Source organism: Cyrtonyx montezumae, unplaced genomic scaffold (genome assembly GCF_038088225.1).
Source record: "Cyrtonyx montezumae isolate F1298 unplaced genomic scaffold, pur_monq_1.0 scaffold_10, whole genome shotgun sequence".
Lineage (NCBI taxonomy): Eukaryota > Metazoa > Chordata > Aves > Galliformes > Odontophoridae > Cyrtonyx > Cyrtonyx montezumae.
Window position 1 is genome coordinate 13,900,532 of NW_027071826.1, and position 11,180 is coordinate 13,911,711.

Sequence of the window (11,180 nt, forward strand, 5' to 3'; positions counted from 1 at the left end):
GTAGACTGTTCTGGTTTTGCAGATCTGACTATGATGCATGTATTGTGAAGATAATATGCCCTGTGAGTTGATTATTTAATACATGAGTGACTAGAATCTGCAGAATGGTTCTGTTTATGACTTCCATAATCTATTTGGGTGCAGCACTGAGCACCGCACTGATTGCTTTGCATTGATTCAGGATCACTAATATCAGGGTAGTAGTACTGATATTAATGCTTTTCTCTAAATAGAAAAAATGCCTGTCTTCACCAGCCAGGTTTGTAATATGGACAAATACTGCCCAAGGAATTGAGATTTCCAGAGGACTGTTCTCCAGCAGTGTTACTCTCCAGCAATAGAGTAACAGTGTCTTGTTCTTCAAGAAAAAGAAGCATGCAGAGCACTAGCTGACATTTATGAGAAACTTTTCTGAGGTTACAGTGTTATCAAGATTCTCCTAACATCTGTTAGTGGTTCAGGGGCAATATGTATCAGGGATGTGACTCAGAGTTCGATGCAGTGAACACTGGAAATTACAGTTGGGATCACTTTTTTTTTCCTGACAACTTCACTCTAGGCTGGCTTATCTATTTTAAATCAGATCTGTATGTTTTGACTATAAAAATGTGAGCTGGTGTAAAGAAGTTAGAGGACAGAGAATGTCAAAACAATCTCAGACAGTGGTACACACTACTGTGAATTAAAGATGTTAGTAAATCCGAGTACTTTCCAGTTTGTCCTTGGCCTCATTTGTTATTCCTTTACTTGGAGGGCATAGATCTGACTGTCAATTAGGGCATAGTATTCTCCTTACAGGCATATAGTTCTTTAAAAAGATCCTTTAAAAAGATCTTGGCTGCAACTGCAGCTTTTAAAACTACTTTCATAATAAATGAGTCTGCCTGACCTGCTAGAAATAGGAAAAATACCTGTTCCATAGGAAATACATTATTGCTGACCTGAAGGAGATACCCTGAAGGAGATACATCAAGAGAACAGGAGACAAAGTTGCAGTTGTTGCAAGTTTTTGGTTTTCTAGAGATCAAGAGTTCACGCCTGTTACAGCTGTGTTTTAAGAACAGTGTGTGATTGGCTATTGCTTTTTCCATCTTTTCAAGTGACCTTCATGTTTTGTCTGCATTATTCTGTTTGTTTCTTAGGAAGCGGCAAAACACTTGCATTTGCAATTCCTATGATTCATTCTGTACTGGAGTGGCAAAAATCAAACAGCTCAGTGAGCATGAATGACAGTGTTTCTAAAAAGCCATATCAGCATCGTGGTGAAACAAGATGGGAAAATGATGATGAAGCAGAAAAACCAAACCATCACCAGGCTGAAGACAACGGAGATGAAGATGATGTGTCTTATGGAACAGGCTGTGTGGAGGTGGAGGAAAACATTGAATTTGATTCTAGAGACAAAGAACTTACTGTTGGCCACCATAAAAAGCAACCTCTTTTAGGACTGGTCCTTACTCCTACAAGAGAATTAGCTGTGCAAGTGAAGCACCACATTGATGCAGTTTCAAAGTTTACAGGTACGTAGACCTCAAGGTTTCAACATAACACTAAGTTTGTGTCTTGGCACTGGTGTTGAGACAGAATGCATAACATACTGTAATGTGATGGAAAGCACAGCAATAATAGCAGGGTGGGACAAGCCTAGGCTGCAGTAAATGAGAACAAGCACCAATACAGAAGCCATGGGCACAAAAACAAAGAAATTCTGCTTACCTATAGAAGGTCTCCAGTAGGTAGGAATCTCCAGCAAGACACCCTTGCCTCCACTGCCAACCCTTAAATGAGGTCTGGAAAGGGAAGTATCCTGGCTCCACCCCTTCCATTCATTCAGGTCCGTTGCATGCACCTGAGCTCCCCTGAGTTGGCCCTGCCTTCCTACCAGGTGCTCAGTCACTGTTTCAGGCTATGATTTAGCATTTCCACTATACATACTTCCACATCATAAAGTTGGGATGGTGGTTGAAGGGTTAATGTTCCCAGTTGCTAGTATTTGTGAGGTACATTAAATTCTTCCAAGAGATGCATGTGGAAGTAAACAGTGTGGGATATTCTGCTTTAAAATATTTTTTATACAAATAGTTACTGACTTGTGCTTTAGAAATAGAATCAGTACTAGATACCCAGCCACAGCTATATATATATATATGTGTGTGTGTATATAATGATAATAAAGCCATAAATGTTAAGGTAGATTGGTTGATTATCTAAGTTACCTCCAGCAGCAGTTAGGCACGTTGCTGGGTAACATCTTTTGAAATCAAATTCATCCTGCTTCTTTTTCTTCTAAATCAAAGGTTAGTACATCTATTAAGTGAATGAGTGAGGAAGTGGAAGTATTAATGATGGGGAGAACTGGGAATTAACTCCCCCATTCTCCAACAGCAGCAGTTGTTTATTGAAGAGGGTATGCAATGCAGTGAATTGTTTCAGCACATCTTCCTTTGGTGTCTATGCAACCTGCTGTGCTCATCAGTCTGCAGCTGATTACAAGGCTAATTTTAACTCATAGACTGAAATAATCAATTTATGTCAGTACAATTCTGATAAAATGGTGCTATTTGTATGTACAGATCTAATGTTCAAGTGATTATATATTTGCTGTAGCCTGAGAGAAAACAGTTTTGATGTGTGCCTGCTTTGTCTATAATTAAATTTGAACAAATCCTTACCTAAAAGCATGGAGTTGTACAACAAGAAGTAGGGAAGAGAGATGTGAGGTAGTACAGATACTGGAAGAACCTTGCATAGTAACATTGAATCCACCACATGGGTGAGTATATTCTTTGAAGAAGCAGGGAGAGATAACCTGTGGGTATGGTGCATGCTTCCGGAGCTAAACTCCTTCTGCTCCTGAAAATTGCTTAAAGCTAACATGAGTTTTCTTTGCTAGCAGTCCAGAGAATCATTAATTGGGGACTGATATTCTTATTAAAACTATTCCATAGCAGATGAGCAGTTATTAGCAAGACAGGCATTTCTCATTTGTTTTCTTAGAGGAATCTGCTGGTTATTCTTGGCAGTAACATGCATGTTCATATAGATACAATTGACAGAATTCTGAAGTACAGATTATCAAAACTAACAGCTGTGGAGGCTGTATATGATTCTTGCAGCTTTTGGAAGTCACTTGCACTAAAGAAAGGTTACTGTATGCACTAGAAGAAGGAATGTTGATTTTGGTTGGAGTATTTTTGGGCATCTTCCTATAATGAGAATTACTGTGTGAAGTTGACAGCATTACTGTTGAGTTTTCAGTGGTGTATAAAACATCACCGGTTTCTTGGCTGAGAAACTTAATGCTAATTGTGATATAGATTTTTGTGAGTGAATAAAGATACTGATAAATTAGACAATGTCTTCTAGGCATTAAGACAGCTATTCTAGTTGGAGGCATGGCAGCACAGAAGCAAGAACGCGTACTGAATCGAAAGCCACAAATTGTAATAGCAACCCCAGGCCGTCTGTGGGAGCTCATTAAAGAAAGACACCCACACCTCTCAAATCTTCGTCAGCTCAGGTAAAGTAGCCTTTAAACTAACTGCTAAATGCTGAGCTGGGTTGTGTGATTAACTGATAAAGCAATTTAAGCTATGTAGGATAACTTATTTCTTTGCCAGAGTATTTTATTGCAGGTGCACAGCGGTTATGTTAAGAGAGGGAAATGTTTAAAAAAATTTTTGTTACTGATTTTTTCTTTTTGATACAGCAGGTTTCTAAAAGAATTGTGAAAGCTACTGAAGCTATGCTATCACATCTAGTGTTCCTTTGGGTTTTACTTGCAGAATTTTCCCTACGTGTTTAGCAGGAAAGGTTCTTCTGTATTACATCAGATTCGTATTTATCTACACAACTCTATTTATACTGTGTTTTCTGTTTGACAGGTGCCTTGTGATTGATGAGGCAGACCGAATGGTTGAAAGAGGTCATTTCTTGGAGCTGTCTCAGTTGCTAGAAGTCTTAAATGATTCACAATATAATCCTAAACGACAGACTTTTGTATTTTCTGCTACACTGACATTAGTCCATCAGACTCCTGCAAGAATTTTACAGAAAAAGAATGCTAAAAAGATAGACAAGAAGACCAAACTAGAAATGTTAATGGAAAAAGTAGGAATAAAGGGCAAACCCAAAGTGGTAGACTTAACAAGGAAAGAGGCTACAGTTGAGACTCTGATGGAGACCAGAATCCATTGTGACACAAATGAGAAGGACTTTTATCTTTATTACTTTCTTCTCCAGTATCCAGGAAGAACTATGGTCTTTGCAAACAGCATAGATTGTATAAAACGCCTCACTTCTCTCCTCACAGTCTTAAATTGTGATCCTCTTCCTTTGCATGCCAACATGCACCAGAAGCAAAGGTTAAAAAACTTAGAGCGGTTTGCTGAGCGAGAGAGGTAAGTTATTTCTTTGTCTATTAGAAAAGAAAAAGAAATCACGTTAAGGGCAACGGGGAATAGGCAGAAACAGCTGTGTTAGAAGAAGAGTGGGTTTGGGGAGTCATCTGGGAGTGCAAGGTTGGGTTGGAGACCTCCTAAGATCCCTTGGAGTCTGAATTGCTCTGCGGTCTGTCAGGTCGTTATTGCCAAAGGATCTGTTACTTGCCCCATTCTCAGTCATATGCTTTTATAACCATCCTGCATACTTCCTCTGACCTCCTCTGGCCTTGGTTCCACAGCTCCTTCTGTAAGTTTGGTTCATCTCACTAAGTGTCAAAAATGAGATCACTTTTTGTTGGCTTAGGCTTCAGATTTGCTTAGATAAATTAAGTTTCTTGCGGGTCAAGGTAACCTAGAGCAGCATGATGAAAGGGGGCATTCAGATTTACCCTGGTTTGCCTATCTTGGCATTTTAAGAATCTTTGTTTCCTTCTGGCTTTGGAATGCCCTTTGGGAGGCAGGTTGGTGGTCTCAGCACTTCAGTAAACCAGCTGTGTGATTATGTTGGAAACTGTACCTTGGTAGCAGACTTGGGCAGGAGAAACAGAGATTGTATTGTCATGACAAATCTGCAGTGTCCCTTTGCAAAGTGTAGTATCGATAGCCTTGGCAGAGGCAGACTGAGCATTTTCAGAGTACACTGATTTTCACGGCAAGGGGAATTTTCTGAAACCATCTGTAACAGCTGTCTGCAGAATGTATGCCATTCTGTTTGTTTCTGCTTTGAGCCTTGTAGCCATAGGGTATGCAGTCCAATGCCATGAAATCTTAACAAATTCCTGCTGTCTACAGATAACTCTTTTCAGCTGCTGGGAGATGTATTTATTGTTTTTAAACAGGTTGTTCCATACCCTAGGCAGACTTATGTCTCTTCAAAAATAAAAAATAAAAAATGACTGAGAGAAGCCCTTCATTCGTAAGTGTGAGGGAAAATACTAATTATCAGAACAGAATTAGCCTCCTTAAATTTCTACTTTCTAATTTACTTAGAGATCTTATTTGACTGCAGCTTGGTACTTCAGCCCACAGAAGTGTTAATTAAATCTTGAATGTTAATAATAATGTGATTTCTTCAACTAGTGGAGCATGTAATAGTCTTTCTGTCCTACCAAAGGACCAACTGTATCATTAATGGTATGCTCATATTAAACTAATTATACTTTTAAACTCAGCCTGGGCAGAGCGCTGAACCCCCTTAACAGAGCTTTTACCCCCTTAACAAGTAGTTAGATTTGTTTGTTGAATGTTTGTGCTAGCTGCTGTGAATTGGGAGAGAATAAAAGCATAGGAAAAAAGGATCCAGCAAAGTAGGAAATTTCATTATTGGAAATAGAATAAACCTGTTGAAGGTAACATTTGCATTATTTTTGCTATTTCAAGACCGCCCATGAGGTAATATCGGATATCGTTTTCTGTAGTGGCAGGTGAATAGTGTATTCCCAGCAGATGATACAGCACAAATCTGTTTCTTAAACTGCTGTGGTAGAATTCTGGGTCATGCATTTTATGTTGCTTAGCAGATGGTTTACTCTTCTATTTTATGTTCATTAAATGTTATAACTTCCTCAGCTGTGTCCTCCTGACAACAGATGTTGCAGCTCGTGGTCTTGATATTCCCAATGTGCAGCACGTCATCCACTACCAGGTTAAATATCTTTGATGTTATTACTTCTGCTATTTTAGCTTTGAAGTAAGCTTTTTTCATAGCAGCCCAAAAACTATAAAGCCGTGATTCTTAGTCCTGTGTTTAGTGTACAGGGATTTCATCGTCTTTAACTGTCCTGCAATACTTTGTACTGTTGCTATAGTGATTGTCAGTGATATGTAGTACTTTATGAATGTGTGATCATACATAAGTAATGACATAGCATACAAGATTTCTCTCAGCTTAGAGATCAAAAGGTGTCACATGGCTCAGCTCTGTAATTCTTTGAGAGTCAGGTTTTTCCTGCTTTGGAAATGAAATGACAGAGGGTTAGAAGGCTCATAAGAGATTATGCCAGGAAGAATACTCAACCGGGGAATAGAAATTGTCTCCAGACATCTTTCATGCTTCAGCTTTGTTACATGCAATGTGCCGGGGTATATAAAATGCAATTTATAGTAAGACCTGATGCTATCTGACATTCTCTCGGTCAGAATTTGGCAAACTTCTGCTAGCCTCCTGTGACCAGCTTCGTGATTGATTTCTCTGAACGTTTGCAGGTCCCTCGCACTTCTGAGTTGTACGTACACAGAAGTGGTAGAACAGCTCGAGCTGCCAATGAAGGTCTTAGCCTCCTGTTGATTGGCCCTGATGACCTGATCAATTTTAGGAAAATTTATAAAACCTTGGAGAAGAGTGAAGAGCTACCACATTTCCCAGTTGAAAGAAAGTATATGATTGCTATCAAGGTAAAGAAAAAAGTCTCTTTGCATCCTAAGTAGTTGTTTGCTTACTTACCAGTCACATTCTTTAGAAGTTTCTGATTATGTTTACTCTTCAGGACCTGGATTTGAAAATGAAGTTAATTGCACTTGTCTTTTTTAACCAGTTTGTGGATTCTCTTCAGTAACTGGCCCAAGAAAGATGTTCGAATGTAAACGTAACTTACATTTTTCCTTACTTGTTATGTAGAGCTGCTTATGACTAGATTCCCAAAAACGGTACAGAGGCATTAGTATGTTTTTTGCTGAAAAGCCAGGTTGTTTAAAGACTCCGTATTGGAAACAGACAAGACCAGCATCTTTGGTGGTCTTTGTCATTCTCTTCTTAGCTGAAATATTGAGTTCTTTGCTTTTCTTAAATCTTTCCTATGCTGTGAAGCCTCAGCTGCCACTGAAACTTGTCAGGAAAAGGTATTTTTACTATTGTTTTCTTTTTTTAGCCTATTGCTCGTTTTAAGGAACACTTAGTCATTCTATCCCTCACAAGGTGTTTTGTAAATCCTAGCAGTTGTACAAAAAATCTTTAGAATATGCTTCTGGTTACTGAAAAAAAAATCTGTTTTGAGAAACACCTGTTTTGAGAGTGCTTCTTCAGAGGTCCCTTTGGTATTCTTTCATGAGTAGTTATTTCCTGTTGTCATGCTCTGTCAATTAATGGGTGGGTAAACTTTGTTCCTACATCCTAAATTTTCCTGTCACCATCTCTCTCTCCCTTCCATCCATAATAGTGCTCTTTTTCCCAAATAAGGTGTCTTTCTAATTGTAATTACAAGACTAACCTCCTAGGTCTTTTGTTTAAACAGATCTCTTTTACATGTTGCCCCTGGATTAATCACAGAGCCGCTGTATTCAGGACTAATAGTGCTGCTAGTTCCTTTTGTCTGCCTCTTTAGTGTTCTTATTCTCTTGTTGTGCATATATTCATTCAAGTTGAGAAAAATTCTGAAGGAGCTTCACTCTTGAAGAGAACATAATTGGTGAACCATGATAGTGAAAAGACCAAAAAGAGGACTTGATTTTAAAAATTCGGAAAAGCTATTTAAAGTTTCTTTAATTATGTAAGGAGAAGCAACTGACATGTTTTGGTAATCAACTGCAAGTTGAATTTCATCTTTCTGATCTTTTAAGTATCTTGGCAGTTCTGGGTGGTGCTACAACAGTGAAGCACAGGGCTATTCAGTTAGGTTGGTCAGGGTGTCCTGTACACAGCTTTTTACAACCACAGACGTTCCACACAGGTGGAGTTGCTGCTGTTGATGTATTATTTACTGTCAGATCAGATTTTCTTTCTATAACAAATCAGCTATTTAAGACAGCTTGGCCCAGCTAGCAGGCTGCAGGTTGGTTTAGGTTCAGTGGACATCTTCTTTCCGCCTGTGAAGGACAGGGCATTTTGTCCTTCAAAACAAACAAAATTAGGTGCATTTTTGAAAATGTGGGTATAGCCTGCAGGAACTGCAGACTGATAGGAACCGTTGCTGAAGCTGGTAACTTTAAGATTCAGCTGTACTGTGGAAATGTGTAGCTTGGAAGCGGTTGGTGGTTGAATCATGATTTGTTCCTGATGTCTCTGAAGTGTTTGTAATGATGAAAGAATGAGGAGCTAACATTCAGATGTGTTTAGTAGTTAAGATGTTTTAGGAGCCCAGTTCCATCATGGACACCTGAAGAAGCTATGTTCTTCAGTCACAGATATCGGGTGCCACTTCAGCAAATGGTGATGTGCCCGTGTTACATAGGGTGTCTGCTGAAACAGCAGTAAGGAACTGCAAGACACTCAGTGCAATGTAACGCACACACTCAAACATTGATTTTGCTATAGTGCCTCTTGTTTAAACTTGATCAGAATATCTGAAATGCACTTTTGTTGCAGGAGCGGGTGAATTTGGCACGGCAGATCGAGAAGACAGAATATTTCAATGGTCGAGCAAAGCAACATGACTCTTGGCTCCAGCAGGCTGCAGAGGCTCTTGAAGTTGATCTTGATGATGACCTTTTTATGGGTAAGTTGAAAACCCTGTAATGGGTATAATCAATTGCACCTGTAGCACTAGCGTGCAGGAGTGCCACTACAGCACAGAAGCTGTTAAACCTTGCAGGGCAGAAGGAGAAACAAAACAGTGTCACTACTTAGTATGCAGTATTGCTGGTGTTTTCAGAACGACTGTGTAGTAAGCAGTGCAGCATTCAGTGAGGAAGAGAGGTGTGATGATAGTGGAAAGTCACAGCCAAGTCAACACAGCTTAGGAAACTAACTGTTTAACTTCTAGTAACTGTCTTAGGATAATCTAACAACATGGTGTGTCCTGTTTGAGGCCTTTCCCCCTGTGTCAAAAAGCTATTTGCCTGCTCCTGCTTATTGCTCCCTCCATCTGTAGTCTGGCAGCAGGACAGGAACCTGGCAGTGCAAGAGCTCTATCCAAACTGTTTAGGAGTGCTTGCATAATTAGCACTCTGTTTTGACACAGGCTGAGTATTCTGTACTTTGAGATGAGGTTCAAAACAACTAATCTAATCCAATTTATTTGTAGCTCTGAAGTGAAGCACTTAGTAATTGCCACCCAGAACCTTGCCAGTTATTATTCACTCTCAAATTCTTGCATAGCTCGTTGGAGACAAATTCAAATCTCAGTCATGCCTCCCATAAATAAAACTTCTCTTGAAGTGTTAGAAAGTATTTAGTAATGTACCTTCAGTTCACAGTACAGATAGTCTTGATTTTGTTTGTTCTCTCCAGTTCAGGCTGCTTATCTTGTTAACTACTTTGGGTCTTTTCATGACCCTGCTTTTATGCTGTTAAGTACAGAGGAAGTTTTTGCCTGAGCTAGAAGCCTCCTTTCCTTTTGTTCCTGCAAGTCTGTTCTGGGTTGAGAGCCAAATTAATACTTTAGCAGAACAATAACCTGGAAACCTCAGTAGTGAGGTTTCTTCTTGATCTTGTTTTTTTCTTGGTGAACAACCTGGTTGATCTAGAAATGTCATACATGACTGGAAGACTGCATTAGAACTCAGTGGTCTTCTTAGTAAGATTTGACTAGTATCTGCCCTTACCACTGCAAGAGACTGATGAAGCAGGACAGTGTAAGTTCTTCTCTCATTGTGACATCTCTGTCTTTGATTTTCTTCCCAAAGGAAAAAAAAGCAGTGAGCAAGAAGAAAGCCAGAAGCAAAAGATGCTGAAAGGAATGAAAAAACAACTGAAATGCCTGCTGTCCCAACCACTTTTTAAAGTGCTTATGAAAACAAAGTACCCAACACAGTCTGGAAAACTACTCCTGCCTCAGACTTCAGCTGGCAGTTCAGAATCTGCTCTGAGTATCATATCAAAAAAACAAGCCAAGAAAAAGAAAGTAGTGAAATCAAATTAGATAACAGAGCAAGTTCAATTGATGCAACGGAACCAAGGACTGTCCTTCTCAAGGCTGACAAGATAATCTGTTAGAAAACACACAGTATTGTGATGATGCCTTTGTCCTGGTAGTGGTGGCACACAGCAAAATGTTTATCTAAAAGGCACTGTTAGCTCAAGGAGTTAGTTACTCTTGAATCTTGTCTTGGATCTTATTTTCTTACTCTCTGTATCATTAGAATTTAATTAGTTTTGGAATAGTTCTATTCATTGCTTCTCTTCATAGGACACACAGAAGTTACTGGGTAAAACTCACTGTGGACGGTGATTATGACTTTTTAAAGGAAAGGGACATATAGGCTCTGTACAGGTGCCAGGACAATCTGAGCTGGTGATAACACAGATTTGGCTTGTACAGCAGTTCATTGAGAAAGGCAGCAGATATGGGTAGCACTGCTGACAAGCCTACAGTTCCAGTGATGAGAGTCTTCCCGAGTTTTCTTTCTCCGCTGATCTGATTTCTCAATTCAGTTACTCACTGCCTAATTACCTTAGTGCTTTGTTAATATGTTTCAGAATGTGGGAGAAAAAAGTCAAGGTGGCAGTGATCCAGGGCTGATCTTGGGTGATTTGTAATCCAGGAAGACTTCTCAGGAGCAATTATCGCTATGAAGCATTTTAATTAATTAGTATCTGGAGTCTGTTTGAAAGCATATTTGAATCATAACCTTGCTTTTAATGGAAACGATGTGAAATGTCACTTTTGAAGAGTGCTCCCTGATAATTGTACTTGTAAAATCACTTAAACCTGATCAAGGCAAATAACTTCTAAGAATATTTTTTAAGCTATGTCAGAAAAAAATGTATTTTGAATTTTTGTTAAATTGTATCTGCTATAAAACCCAATGTCTATATCTTCTTTCAATTACTTGAAATTTCTAAGTCTTTCTTAGCTCATGCCA

At 39.1% G+C, this 11,180-nt stretch overlaps 1 protein-coding gene across 2 annotated transcripts in view; it reads left to right on the plus strand.

The window, feature by feature from the left end:
* The window catches only part of DDX24 (DEAD-box helicase 24), a 191,850-nt gene extending 181,315 nt beyond the window's left edge, over positions 1-10,535 (plus strand). For both annotated transcript variants that reach the window (XM_065751043.1, XM_065751034.1), the window contains exons 3-9: positions 1,143-1,520; positions 3,367-3,520; positions 3,885-4,400; positions 6,012-6,087; positions 6,648-6,836; positions 8,743-8,872; positions 10,002-10,535. In XM_065751043.1, coding sequence (XP_065607115.1) covers positions 1,143-1,520; positions 3,367-3,520; positions 3,885-4,400; positions 6,012-6,087; positions 6,648-6,836; positions 8,743-8,872; positions 10,002-10,237 — 1,679 coding nt within the window. In that variant the 3' untranslated portion in view covers positions 10,238-10,535. The remainder of the gene's footprint in view (positions 1-1,142; positions 1,521-3,366; positions 3,521-3,884; positions 4,401-6,011; positions 6,088-6,647; positions 6,837-8,742; positions 8,873-10,001) is intronic.
* Positions 10,536-11,180: the final 645 nt, after the last annotated feature.